This window comes from Oncorhynchus masou, chromosome 12 (assembly GCF_036934945.1).
Source record: "Oncorhynchus masou masou isolate Uvic2021 chromosome 12, UVic_Omas_1.1, whole genome shotgun sequence".
In the NCBI taxonomy this organism is placed as follows: domain Eukaryota; kingdom Metazoa; phylum Chordata; class Actinopteri; order Salmoniformes; family Salmonidae; genus Oncorhynchus; species Oncorhynchus masou.
The window spans coordinates 93,987,939-94,003,153 of NC_088223.1; the positions used below are offsets into that span (position 1 = coordinate 93,987,939).

Below are 15,215 nucleotides of genomic sequence, written 5' to 3' on the forward strand. Positions count from 1 at the left end.
TAGAAATGAATAACTGTCTGTTCTATCCAGCTGTGATAATGTAGTAGTTGATATTGATTAACGCTGTCTGCTTGTCTGCCCCCCCCCCCACTCCACAAGCCGCTCTGTCAGACCTCCTGTCTGAGATTATCCATTCTTTACAATTTAGCTGTCGTTACAATTTAGCTGTCGTTACAGTTTAGCTGTCGTTACAATTTAGCTGTCGTTACAATTTAGCTGTCGTTACAATTTAGCTGTCGTTACAATTTAGCTGTCGTTGCAATTTAGCTGTCGTTACAATTTAGCTATAGTTACAATTTAGCTGTCGTTACAATTTAGCTGTCGTTACAATTTAGCTGTCGTTACAATTTAGCTGTAGTTACAATTTAGCTGTAGTTACAATTTAGCTGTAGTTACAATTTAGCTGTAGTTACAATTTAGCGTTATCTACACTCTTAGAAAAAAGGGTTCCAAAAAGGTTCTCCGGCTGTCCTCATAGAACCCTTTTTGTTCCAGGTAGAACTCTTTTGGGTTCCAGATAGAACCCTCTGTGGAAATCATTCTACCTTGAACCAAAAATGGTTATTCTATGGGGACAGGGTTAGAGGTTAGTAAGGGTTAGAGGTCATATAGCACCTTTCGGGACAGCCCGAAGAACCCTTTTATCTAAGAGTAGTAGTTAATCTACCGTTTGCAACCTGTCATTTGCAAAAAAAACAAAAAAAACAGTGTTCCTTAATTGGAATCGGGAGGCATTGTGATCGACAGAGTCTGTGTGTTTCATCAACTTCTTAGGTCCAAATCCTAACTGTGTTGAAAAGGAGCTGGAACTTTCAAACAACACACATACATATATATATATATATATGAGCAATATTGACAGTCCATGTTACCCTCACAGAAGTAGAAGTCAGTGGTCGTATAATGTTGGTGAGTTTGTGTAGCTTTGTTAGTGAGTGTGTGTTGCTTTAATCTGTGTGCGTGTGTGTGTGTGTGTGTGGTTTATGTATTGCAGTGTCTATTGTGAGGTGGAGCAGTGTGTGCTGCGCAGCGGTTTGCCACCCCCTGAGCTCAAGCCCTTTAGCTCTCTGGCAGGCTTCCAGACAGCCCCCCGCGATGCAGCACAGTGTCTTAGGCAAGGACACCCTAACCCTAACCACTACCTACGACCTCTAACCCCCAGACGCTACCTCTATAACCCCTGAAACAGCCTATCACCCATGATATAAAGGACTATATATAGCATGTTGTGATCCTAGATGGGATTTTAACCCCGAACCCTTACTAACCCCTAACCCTTACTAACCTCTAACCCTTACTAACCTCTAACCCTTACTAACCTCTAACTCTTACTAGCCTCAAACCCTTACTAACCTCTAACCCTTACTAACCTCTAACCCTTACTAACCTCTAACCCTTACCAACCTCTAACCCTTACCAACCTCTAACCCTTACTAACCTCTAACCCTAACCCGTACTAACTCTAACCCTAACCCGTACTAACCTCTAACCCGTACTAACCTCTAACTCTTACTAACCCCTAACCCGTACTAACCTCTAACCCTTACTAACCTTTAACCCCTTACCAACCTCTAACCCTTACCAACCTCTAACCCTTACTAGCCTCTAACCCTTACTAACCTCTAACCCGTACTAACCTCTAACCCTTACTAACCTCTAACCCTTACTAACCTCTAACCCTAACCCCTACTAACCTCTAACCCTTACCAATCTCTAACCCTTACTAACCTCTAACCCATACTAACCTCTAACCCTTACTACATTTTCGATTTTCTCCTATCTAGCCTGACCATTTAGTGACTGCCAACTGTACACAAACCCTGAACACTGTACACAAACCCTGAACACTAACCCTGAACACTAACCCTAAACCCGAACCCTGAACCCTGTACACAAACGCTGAACATTAACTCTGAACCCTGTACACGAACCCTGAACACTAACCCTGAAACCTGTACATGAACCCTGAACCCTGTACACAAACCTTGAACACTGAACATGAACCCTGAACCCTGTATACGATCCCTGAACACTTACCCTGAACACTAACCCTGAACTCTGTACATGAACCCTGAACACGAACCCTGAACACGAACCCTGAACACGAACCCTGAACACTAACCCTGAACACTAACCCTGAACACTGAACATGAACCCTGAACCCTGTATACGATCCCTGAACACTTACCCTGAATACTAACCCTGAACTCTGTACACGAACCCTGAACACGAACCCTGAACACGAACCCTGAACACGAACCCTGAACACTAACCCTGAACACTAACCCTGAACACTGAACATGAACCCTGAACCCTGTATACGATCCCTGAACACTTACCCTGAACACTAACCCTGAACTCTGTACATGATCCCTGTACATGAACCCTGTACACAAGCCTTGAACACTAACCCTGAACCCTGTACACTAACACTGAACCGTAAACCCTGAACCCTACACCCTAACACTGAACCCTGAAGTACTAGGCTTAAACTTCACCTCCCTGTCTCTATCTCTATATTTCTATCTACAGAAGTTTGGACACTTCTACTCATTCAAGGGCTTTTCTTTATTTGTACTATTTTCTACATTTTGAACAATAGTGAAGACCAGCTACATGAGGAATGCTTTTCCAACGAGTTCCCACATATACTGAGCACCTCTTGGCTGCTTTTCCTTCACTCTGTGGTCCAACTCATCCCAAACCATCTCAATTGGTTTGAGGTCGGGTGATTGTAGAGAACAGCTCATCTGATGCAGCCCTCCATCACTCTCCTTCCTGGTAATATAGCCCTTACACAGCCTGGAGGTGTGTTGGGTCATTGTCCTGTCGAAAAACAAATTATAGTTCCACTAAGCGCAAACCAGATGGGATGGTGTATAGCTGCAGAATGCTCTGGTAGCCATGCTGGTTAAGTGTGCCTTGAATTGTAAATAAATCAGACAGTGTTCCTAGCAAAGCACCATCACACCTCCTCCTCCATGCTTCACGGCGGGAACCACACATGCTGATATCATCCGTTCACCTACTCTCCATCTCACAGACACGGCGGTTAGAACCAAAGGTTTCTAATTTGGACTCATCAGACTAAAGAACAGATTTCCACCGGTCTAATGTCCATTGCTCATGTTTCTTGGCCCAAACAAGTCTCTTATTGGTATCCTTTAGTAGTGGTTTCTTTGCAGCAATTTGACCATGAAGGCCTGATTCACACAGTCTCCTCTGAACAGTTGATGTTGAGATGTGTCTGTTACTTGAACTCTGTGAAGCATTTATTTGGGCTACATTTTCTGAGGCTGGTAACTCTAATGAACTTATCCTCTGCAGCAGAAGTAACTCTGGGTCTTCCTTTCCTGTGATGGTCCTCATGAGAGCCAGTCACAACACAACTGATTGGCTCAAATGCATTAAGAAGGAAATAAATTCCACAAATTAATTTTTAACAAGGCACACCTGTTAATTGAAATGCATTCCAGGTGACTACCTCATGAAGCTGGTTGAGAGAATGCCAAGAGTGTGCAAAGCTGTCATCAAGGCAAATGGTGGTTACTTTGAAGAATCTCAAATATAGATTCATTTATTTATTTATTTGCATAACACTTTTTTGGTTACCACATGATTCCATGTGTGATATTTAATAGTTATGTCTTCACTATTATTCTACAATGTAGAAAATGGTTTTAAAAAATAAAGAAAAACCCTTGAATGAGTAGGTGTGTCCAAACTTTGACTGGTACTGTATATAGGCTTTTATATGCTAGGTTAACTTGCTGCTTCTTATTGCTCTTGCCTAGCGTATTTTCTATAGTAACTCATTTACATACACACACACACACACACACACCCAAATGTCTGCTTGCCTAAGTGCTAGCTTTTCAATCCCATATCGACCCCCAGTACACTAAAACAAGCTATAGGTTTGCATTCCATCTTTTTTGGGCAAAGCGAGTATCAAACAGCCTAATTTATACTAACCCTGTCATAACCCTGTAATAAGGCCTGTCATAAAGCCTGTCATAAAGCCTGTCATAAGGCCTGTCATAACCATGTCATAAGGCCTGTCATAAGGCCTGTCATAAGGCCTGTCATAAGGCCTGTCATAAGGCCTGTCATAAGGCCTGTCATAAGGCCTGTCATAACCATGTCATAGCCATGTCATAAGGCCTGTCATAAGGCCTGTCATAAGGCCTGTCATAAGGCCTGTCATAAGGCCTGTCATAAGGCCTGTCATACCCCTGTCATAACCCTGTCATAAGGCCTGTCATAAGGCCTGTCATAAGGCCTGTCATAACCCTGTCATAAGGCCTGTCATAAGGCCTGTCATAACCCTGTCATAAGGCCTGTCATAACCCTGTCATAAGGCCTGTCATAAGGCCTGTCATAAGGCCTGTCATAACCCTGTCATAAGGCCTGTCATAAGGCCTGTCATAAGGCCTGTCATAAGGCATGTCATAAGGCCTGTCATAAGGCCTGTCATAAGGCATGTCATAAGGCCTGTCATAAGGCCTGTCATAACCCTGTCATAAGGCATGTCATAAGGCCTGTCATAAGGCATGTCATAAGGCCTGTCATAACGTCCAGACTGAGTCTCTTCTACTGGTCAACTGATTGTCTGTCTCCTCTACCTATATCCTTCCTCTCCATCTCTCCTCCCCCTCTCCTCTCTCCTCTCCCTCCCTCCTCTCTCCTCTCCCCTCCCTCCCTCCCTCATCTCTCTCCTCTCCCCTCTCCCTCCCTCCCCTCTCTCCCCTCTCTCCTCTCTCTACCTCCATCCCCCCTCTCTCCCCTCCCTCCTCTCTCCCCTCCCCCTCTCTCCTCTCTCTCCCTCTCCCTCTCCCTCCCTCCTCTCTCCTCTCCTCTCCTTCCCTCCCTCCCTCATCTCTCCCCTCTCCCTCCCTCCCCTCTCTCCCCCTCTCTCCTCTCTCTCCCTCCATCCCCTCTCTCTCCTCTCCCTCCCTCCTCCCTCCTCTCTCCCCTCTCTCCTCCCCCCCTCTCCTCCTCTCCCCCTCTCCCCTCCCTCCTCTCTCCCCTTCCCCTCTCTCCTCTCTCTCCCTCTCTCCTCTCCCTCCCTCCTCTCTCCTCTCCCTCCCCCTCCCTCCCTCCCTCCCTCATCTCTCTCCCTCTCCCTCCCTCCTCTCTCCCCTCTCTCCTCTCTCCTTCCCCCTCTCCCTCTCCCCTCCCCCCCCCTCCTCCCCTCCTCTCTCCCCCTCCCTCCTCTCTCCCCTCTCTTCTCCTCCCTCTCTCCTCTCCCTCCTTCCTCTCCTCCCCTCTCCTCTCTCCCCCTCCTATCCCCCTCTACAGTATCACCACTAAGTTGGAGCGTGCCCTGGAGAAAGTGGCTCCCCTCCTGAGGGAGATCTTTGTGGACTTCGCTCCTTTCCTCTCTAGGACCCTGTTGGGTAGCCACGGCCAGGAGCTGCTCATTGAAGGTACAGGTGCTGTACACGCCCTTATCTTCTAACCCGACGTCTCTATGTGGAGTGAGTCCCCCATCCACTGTCCAGTCTTCACCGTGCTGCTGTCACCACTCACACTGCGCTGTGGCTGTGGCTGGGAGTGTGTGTGTGTGTGTGTGTGTGTGTGTGTGTGTGTGTGTGTGTGTGTGTGTGTGTGTGTGTGTGAGAGAGACTGAGTGTGTGTGTGAGAGAGAGACTGAGTGTGTGTGAGAGAGAGAGATTAAGTGTATGTGTGTTTCTCTAGGCTGGCTACCTTACCCATCAGCTATGATCCATGATAATACTTGCTTCCTACTGCAGTTTACAATATTAATGATGTAGTATATTCTCCTGTACACGCTGGTATTACAGTCTAGTTGTATTTAATACACCCTGGTGTTACAGTCTAGTTGTATTTAATACACCCTGGTGTTACAGTCTAGTTGTATTGATACACCCTGGTATTACAGTCTAGTTGTATTGATACACCCTGGTGTTACAGTCTAGTTGTATTGATACACCCTGGTATTATAGTCTAGTTGTATTGATACACCCTGGTGTTACAGTCTAGTTGTATTGATACACCCTGGTATTATAGTCTAGTTGTATTGATACACCCTGGTATTACAGTCTAGTTGTATTGATACACCCTGGTATTATAGTCTAGTTGTATTGATACACCCTGGTATTACAGTCTAGTTGTATTGATACACCCTGGTATTATAGTCTAGTTATATTGATACACCCTGGTATTACAGTTTAGTTGTATTGATACACCCTGGTATTACAGTCTAGTTGTATTGATACACCCTGGTATTACAGTATAGTTGTATTGATACACCCTGGTATTACAGTCTAGTTGTATTGATACACCCTGGTATTACAGTCTAGTTGTATTGATACACCCTGGTATTACAGTCTAGTTGTATTGATACACCCTGGTATTACAGTCTAGTTGTATTGATACACCCTGGTATTACAGTCTAGTTGTATTTATACACCCTGGTATTACAGTCTAGTTGTATTTAATACACCCTGGTATTACAGTCTAGTTGTATTGATACACCCTGGTGTTACAGTCTAGTTGTATTGATACACCCTGGTATTACAGTCTAGTTGTATTAATACACCCTGGTATTACAGTCTAGTTGTATTAATACACCCTGGTATTACAGTCTAGTTGTATTAATACACCCTGGTATTACAGTCTAGTTGTATTGATACACCCTGGTATTACAGTCTAGTTGTATTAATACACCCTGGTATTACAGTCTAGTTGTATTGATACACCCTGGTATTACAGTCTAGTTGTATTGATACACCCTGGTATTACACTCTAGTTGTATTGATACACCCTGGTATTACAGTCTAGTTGTATTGATACACCCTGGTATTACAGTCTAGTTGTATTGATACACCCTGGTATTACAGTCTAGTTGTATTAATACACCCTGGTATTACAGTCTAGTTGTATTGATACACCCTGGTATTACACTCTAGTTGTATTTAATACACCCTGGTATTACAGTCTAGTTGTATTGATACACCCTGGTATTACAGTCTAGTTGTATTGATACACCCTGGTATTACAGTCTAGTTGTATTGATACACCCTGGTATTATAGTCTAGTTGTATTGATACACCCTGGTGTTACAGTCTAGTTGTATTGATACACCCTGGTATTACACTCTAGTTGTATTTAATACACCCTGGTGTTACAGTCTAGTTGTATTGATACACCCTGGTTTTACAGTCTAGTTGTATTGATACAGTACCTTGTACCAAAGAGTGTGTCCACTTCCCACCTGCTTGCTGCTGTCTGCCTGTCTGTCCTGTCTGTCTGTCTGACCTAACCACTGTCTCTCTGTCAATCCTGTCTCTCTGTCTCGCTGTCTTAAAACATCTCTTCTCTTCGTTCTTGCGATCTATCTCTCTCTATTTATTTATTTCTCTTTCTCTCTCTTTTTCTGACTCTGCCTCGCTACACCTCTCTGTCTGTCCCCTCTCTCTCTGTCCCCTCTCTCTCTCTCCTCTTTCTTTCTCTCTCTCTCTCTCTCCTCTTTCTTTCTCTCTCTCTCTCTCCTCTATCTTACTCTCTCTCCCCTCCCTTCTCTCTCTCTCTCCCCTCCCTTCTCTCTCTCTCCCCTCCCTTCTCTCTCTCTCCCCTCCCTTCTCTCTCTCTCTCCCCTCCCTTCTCTCTCTCTCCGTATCCTTGTAACACTTGTCCTTTCTGTGGATTGCTTCTGTTATCTGACACTATCTAAAGTAATGATGTTAGATCTTAGCTGGGTGGGAAACCTGTAAGAGAGATGTTGGTGAGCTGTGTGTGTCTCTCTGTAAGTCTCCTACCCTTCCCGTGTCTCTCTGTAGGGTCTCCTACCCTTCCTGTGTTTCTCTGTAGGTCTCCTACCCTTCCCGTGTCTCTCTGTAGGTCTCCTACCCTTCCTGTGTCTCTCTATAGGTCTCCTACCCTTCCCGTGTCTCTCTGTAGGTCTCCTACCCTTCCCGTGTCTCTCTGTAGGTCTCCTACCCTTCCCGTGTCTCTCTGTAGGTATCCTACCCTTCCTGTGTCTCTCTGTAGGTCTCCTACCCTTCCTGTGTTTCTCTGTAGGTATCCTACCCTTCCCGTGTCTCTCTGTAGGTCTCCTACCCTTCCCGTGTTTCTCTGTAGGTATCCTACCCTTCCCGTGTTTCTCTGTAGGTCTCCTACCCTTCCCGTGTTTCTCTGTAGGTATCCTACCCTTCCCGTGTTTCTCTGTAGGTCTCCTACCCTTCCTGTGTCTCTCTGTAGGTCTCCTACCCTTCCTGTGTCTCTCTGTAGGTCTCCTACCCTTCCTGTGTCTCTCTGTAGGTCTCCTACCCTTCCTGTGTCTCTCTGTAGGTCTCCTACCCTTCCCGTGTCTCTCTGTAGGTCTCCTACCCTTCCCGTGTCTCTCTGTAGGTCTCCTACCCTTCCCGTGTCTCTCTGTAGGTCTCCTACCCTTCCTGTGTCTCTCTGTAGGTCTCCTACCCTTCCTGTGTCTCTCTGTAGGTCTCCTACCCTTCCTGTGTCTCTCTGTAGGTCTCCTACCCTTCCTGTGTCTCTCTGTAGGTCTCCTACCCTTCCCGTGTTTCTCTGTAGGTCTCCTACCCTTCCCGTGTTTCTCTGTAGGTCTCCTACCCTTCCCGTGTCTCTCTGTAGGTCTCCTACCCTTCCCGTGTCTCTCTGTAGGTCTCCTACCCTTCCCGTGTCTCTCTGTAGGTCTCCTACCCTTCCCATGTCTCTCTGTAGGTCTCCTACCCTTCCTGTGTCTCTCTGTAGGTCTCCTACCCTTCCTGTGTCTCTCTGTAGGTCTCCTACCCTTCCTGTGTCTCTCTGTAGGTCTCCTACCCTTCCCGTGTCTCTCTGTAGGTCTCCTACCCTTCCCGTGTCTCTTTGTAGGTCTCCTGATCTTCCTGTGTCTCTCTGCAGGTTTGGTGTGTATGAAGTCCAGTACTTCAGTAGTAGAGCTGGTGATGCTGCTCTGTTCTCAGGTATGTACTCATTTACTCCTCTATCTGTCTCTGTCTCTGTCTCTGTCTCTCTCTGTCTCACTCTGTCTCTGTCTCTGTCTCTCTCTGTCTCTCTCTGCATCTGTCTCTCTCTCTCTCTCTCTCTCTCTCTGTATCTGTCTCTCTGTCTCTGTCTCTACCTCTCTCGCTCTCTATCTCTCTCTGTCTGTCTCTATCTCTCTCTCTCTCTGATCTGTCTCTGTCTCTCTCTCTGCCTCTCTCGCTCTCTCTGTCTTTCTCTCTCTCTGTTTCGCTCTTCTTCTGTTTCTGTCTCTCTCTCTCTCTCTCTCTCTGCATCTGTCTCTCTCTCTCTGTCTCTCTCTCTCTCTCTCTCTCCCTGTCTCTGTTTGTCTCTCTCTGTCTCTCTTATATACACTACCGTTCAAAAGTGTGGGGTCACTTTCAAAAACAAATCTCCTTGTTTTTGAAAGAATATCAAATTTTTTTGTCCATTAAAATAACATCAAATTTATCAGAATTACACTGTAGACATTGTTAATGTTGTAAATTACTATTGTAGCTGGAAACGGCTGATTTATAATGGAATATCTACATAGGTGTACAGAGGCCCATTATCAGCAACCATCACTCCTGTGTTCCAATGGCACGTTGTGTTCGCTAATCCATGTTTATCATTTTAAAAGGCTAATTGATCATTACAAAACCCTTTTTCAATTATGTTAGCACAGCTGAAAACTGTTGTTCTGATTAAAGAAGCAATAAACTGGCCTAGTTGAGTAACTGGAGCATCAGCATTTGTGGGTTTGATTACAGGCTCAAAATGGCCAGAAACAAAGATCTTTCTTCTGAAACTCATCAGTCTATTCTTGTTCTGAGAAATGAAGGCTATTCCATGCGAGAAATTGCCAAGAAACTGAAGATCTCGTACAACACTGTGTACTACTCCCTTCACAGAACAGCGCAAACTGGGTCTAACCAGAATAGAAAGAGTTGGAGGCCCCGGTGCACAACTGACCAAGAGGACAAGTACATTAGAGTGTCAAGTTTCTGAAAAAGATACCTCAAGTCCTCAACTGGCAGATTCATTAAAAACCCGCAAAACACCCGTCTCAACGTCAACAGTGAAGAGACGACTCCGGGATTCTGGCCTTCTAGGCAGAGTTGCAAAGAAAAAGCCATATCTCAGACTGGCCAATAAAAAGCCATATCTGAGACTGGCCAATAAAAAGCCATATCTCAGACTGGCCAATAAAAATAAAAGATTAAGATCCTCTAAGAGCTAAAGAGCTTCTACACACTATATACATTTTATGAACACAATCTATTTTACAATAGTTATATTTTCCTCGACCCTCAACCTCCCCCATCTATTACTGATGTCTTTCCTCTAGCCTCAACCATGTCCTCTCTCGACTGTCTTTTACTATATTATCCAACCATGTCCTCTCTCTACTGTCTTTTACTATATTATCCAACCATGTCCTCTCTCTACTGTCTTTTACTATATTATCCAACCATGTCCTCTCTCTACTGTCTTTTACTATATTATCCAAACATGTCCTCTCTTTACTGTCCTTTACTATATTATCCAACCATGCCCTCTCTCTACTGTCCTTTACTATATTATCCAACCATGTCCTCTCTCTCTACTGTCCTTTACTATATTATCCAACCATGTCCTCTCTCTACTGTCTTTTACTATATTATCCAATCATGTCCTCTCTCTCTACTGTCCTTTACTATATTATCCAACCATGTCCTCTCTCTACTGTCTTTTACTATATTATCCAACCATGTCCTCTCTCTACTGTCCTTTACTATATTATCCAACCATGCCCTCTCTCTACTGTCCTTTACTATATTATCCAACCATGTCCTCTCTCTCTACTGTCCTTTACTATATTATCCAACCATGTCTTCTCTCTACTGTCTTTTACTATATTATCCAACCATGTCCTCTCTCTCTACTGTCCTTTACTATAATATCCAACCATGTCCTCTCTACTGTCTTTCACTATATTATCCAACCATGTCCTCTCTACTGTCCTTTACTATATTATCCAACCATGTCCTCTCTCTCTACTGTATTTTACTATATTATCCAACCATGTCCTCTCTCTCTACTGTCTTTCACTATATTATCCAACCATGTCCTCTCTACTGTATTTTACTATATTATCCAACCATGTCCTCTCTACTGTCTTTTACTATATTATCCAACCATGTCCTCTCTCCCTACTGTCTTTTTACTATATTATCCAACCATGTCCTCTCTCTCTACTGTCTTTTTACTATATTATCCAACCATGTCCTCTCTCTCTACTGTCTTTTTACTATATTATCCAACCATGTCCTCTCTCTCTGCTGACTTGGTCTTTGAGGACCAAGCGCCACTTGGAAAACACCGATATCCCAAACAGGGTGGGGCAGGGCCCGTAGATAACATGCAGAAGTAGAAACATAATGATTCTCACCTCTGACTTTTGTTCTTCAGCTTTGTCTTCTGGGGGTATGAGTGGTTTTCCACTAGTTGTTCAAGATTACAGTTGAGATGTTCTTGTCCTTTTAGGGGTCCACTACTCTCATCCTCCTCTCCTCTCTTCTCCAGTCCTCTCCTTTCCAAACCTCCTCTTCCCTCTTCTCTTCTCCTCTCTTCTCTTCTCCTCTGCAGTCCTCTCCTTTCTTCTTTCCAATCATTTCCTCCTGACTTTTCTGCTGTCCCATCCTCTTCTCCTCTTCTCCTTATGTTGTCTCCGTCCTGTCCACCTTTCTTCCTATGACATCCTTCTCTCTCTCTCATCGTCTCCTCTACACTTCTCACTTTCCTTTATCTCTCATCTCCTCCTCCCCTCTTCCCTCCTTTCCTCTCCTCCTCCCCCTCTTAGCCCTCTCATCTCCTCCTCTCCTCTACCTGGCAGTGTGTCTAGTATTACCCAGGGCTCCAGCCTTGTCTTCCATTAGGGGCCCATGGGACAGAACCCTAGCCCGGATATTGATCCCTGGGATGGGGAAGTGAACCTGAGACGCTCCCCTGAGTTCTCCAGACCCATCCTGTCCATGGAGATAATGTAGCTCTCTCTCTCTCTCTCTCTCTCTCTCTCTCTCTCTCTCTCTCTCTCTCTCTCTCTCTCTCTCTCTCTCTCTCTCTCTCTCTCTCTCTCTCTCTCTCTCTCTCTCTCTCTCTCTCTCTCTCTCTCTCTCTCTCTCTCTCTCTCTCTCTCTCTCTCTCTCTCTCTCTCTTTCTCTCTCTCTCTCTCTCTCTCTCTCTCTTTCTCTCTCTCTCTCTCTCTCTCTTTCTCTCTCTCTCTCTCTCTCTCTCTCTCTCTCTCTCTCTCTCTTCTCTCTCTCTCTCTCTCTCTCTCTCTCTCTCTCTCTCTCTCTCTCTCTCTCTCTCTCTCTCTCTCTCTCTCTCTCTCTCTCTCTCTCTCTCTCTCTCTCTCTCTCTCTCTCTCTCTCTCTCTCTCTCTCTCTCTCTCTCTCTCTCTCTCTCTCTCTCTCTCTCTCTCTCTCTCTCTCTCTCTCTCTCTCTCTCTCTCTCTCTCTCTCTCTCTCTCTCTCTCTCTCTCTATCTCTCTCTCTCTATCTCTCTATCTCTCTCTCTCTTTCTCTCTTTCTCTCTCTCTCTTTCTCTCTCTCTCTCACACTATTTCTCTCTCTCACTATCTCTCTACCATGGGTTTCAACTGGCTTCGATTAAGCTCTTAGTCAGTAGAGCTAATGATGCAGTCTGCATCCTGTATACTGTCTGGGAAAATGTGTCTGATGATCACTGGTCACATGATAGAGAGGGTTGTGATATTGGGTATTTGAGTATTCAACTGAAATTAATCACAACTAGGGCTTTTGCGGTGACCATATTACCATCACAAAATTTCAGTCACAAAATCCAGGCCAATAGGCTTCTCCTATTGGCTGATGGTCATTAGTAACCTACCCAACTTGTTAACTGCCTGGTACCCAGTACTCTATTGTCCCTCTAATCACTCTGACATCAATAGAAAATCTAATGGAAAATCTGATCAAGGACTTCGTGAGATCTCATGTTGCGCAACATTTATATATACTATGCAATTGCGCAAGAAAACAGAGTGTACAGATTACCTCAACTAGCCTGTACCCCCACACATTGACTCTGTACCGGTACCCCCTGTATATAGCCTCCACATTGACTCTGTACCGTAACACCCTGTATATAGCCTCCACATTGACTCTGTACCGGTACCCCCTGTATATAGCCTCTACATTGACTCTGTACTGGTACCCCCTGTATATAGCCTCCACATTGACTCTGTATTATTTAGTTAAATTATTATTGTCCTGTGTGGCTCAGTCGGTAGAGCATTGCGCTTGCACACCAAGCGTCGTGGGTTCGATCTCCACCCATATGTAAAAGTAGTGGCCCCAGCCGACATGTAAGTCGCTTTGGACAAAAGCGTCTGCTAAATTATATATTATTATATTATTACCGGTACCCCCTGTATATAGCCTCCACATTGACTCTGTACCGGACCCCTGTATATAGCCTCCACATTGACTCTGTACCGTAATACCCTGTATATAGCCTCCACATTGACTCTGTACCTTAACACCCTGTATATAGCCTCCACATTGACTCTGTACCGTAACACCCTGTATATAGCCTCCACATTGACTCTGTACCGGTACCCCCTGTATATAGCCTCCACATTGACTCTGTACCGTAACACCCTGTATATAGCCTCCACATTGACTCTGTACCGTAATACCCTGTATATAGCCTCCACATTGACTCTGTTCTGGTGCCCCTGTATATAGCCTCCACATTGACTCTGTACCGTAACACCCTGTATATAGCCTCCACATTGACTCTGTACCGTAACACCCTGTATATAGCCTCCACTTTGACTCTGTACCGTAACACCCTGTATATAGCCTCCACATTGACTCTGTACCGTAATACCCTGTATATAGCCTCCACATTGACTCTGTACCATAATACCCTGTATATAGCCTCCACATTGACTCTGTACCGTAATACCCTGTATATAGCCTCCACATTGACTCTGTACCGTAATACCCTGTATATAGCCTCCACATTGACTCTGTACCGTAATACCCTGTATATAGCCTCCACATTGACTCTGTTCTGGTGCCCCTGTATATAGGCTCCACATTGACTCTGTACCGTAACACCCTGTATATAGCCTCCACATTGACTCTGTACCGTAACACCCTGTATATAGCCTCCACTTTGACTCTGTACCGTAACACCCTGTATATAGCCTCCACATTGACTCTGTACCGTAACACCCTGTATATAGCCTCCACTTTGACTCTGTACCGTAACACCCTGACTCCACATTGACTCTGTACCGTAATACCCTGTATATAGCCTCCACATTGACTCTGTACCATAATACCCTGTATATAGCCTCCACATTGACTCTGTACCGTAATACCCTGTATATAGCCTCCACATTGACTCTGTACCGTAATACCCTGTATATAGCCTCCACATTGACTCTGTACTGTAATACCCTGTATATAGCCTCCACATTGACTCTGTACCGTTACCCCCTGTATATAGCCTCCACATTGACTCTGTACCGTTACCCCTGTATATAGCCTCCACATTGACTCTGTACTGTAATACCCTGTATATAGCCTCCACATTGACTCTGTACCAGTACCCCTGTATATAGCCTCCACATTGACTCTGTACCGTAACACCCTGTATATAGCCTCCACTTTGACTCTGTACCGTAACACCCTGTATATAGCCTCCACTTTGACTCTGTACCGTAACACCCTGTATATAGCCTCCACATTGACTCTGTACCGTAACACCCTGTATATAGCCTCCACTTTGACTCTGTACCGTAACACCCTGTATATAGCCTCCACATTGACTCTGTACCGTAATACCCTGTATATAGCCTCCACATTGACTCTGTACCATAATACCCTGTATATAGCCTCCACATTGACTCTGTACCGTAATACCCTGTATATAGCCTCCACATTGACTCTGTACCGTAATACCCTGTATATAGCCTCCACATTGACTCTGTACTGTAATACCCTGTATATAGCCTCCACATTGACTCTGTACCGTTACCCCTGTATATAGCCTCCACATTGACTCTGTACCGTAACCCCTGTATATAGCCTCCACATTGACTCTGTACTGTAATACCCTGTATATAGCCTCCACATTGACTCTGTACCAGTACCCCCTGTATATAGCCTCCACATTGACTCTGTACCGGTACCCCCTGTATATAGCCTCCACATTGACTCTGTACTGGT

At 44.9% G+C, this 15,215-nt stretch overlaps 1 protein-coding gene across 1 annotated transcript in view; it reads left to right on the plus strand.

Annotated features, from left to right (window-relative positions):
* The window catches only part of LOC135551081 (neurobeachin-like), a 304,485-nt gene that overhangs the window by 234,918 nt on the left and 54,352 nt on the right, over positions 1 to 15,215 (plus strand). The window contains exons 38-40 of the mRNA XM_064982478.1: positions 995 to 1,114; positions 5,302 to 5,435; positions 8,887 to 8,948. Of these exons, the coding sequence (XP_064838550.1) occupies positions 995 to 1,114; positions 5,302 to 5,435; positions 8,887 to 8,948 (316 nt within the window). The remainder of the gene's footprint in view (positions 1 to 994; positions 1,115 to 5,301; positions 5,436 to 8,886; positions 8,949 to 15,215) is intronic.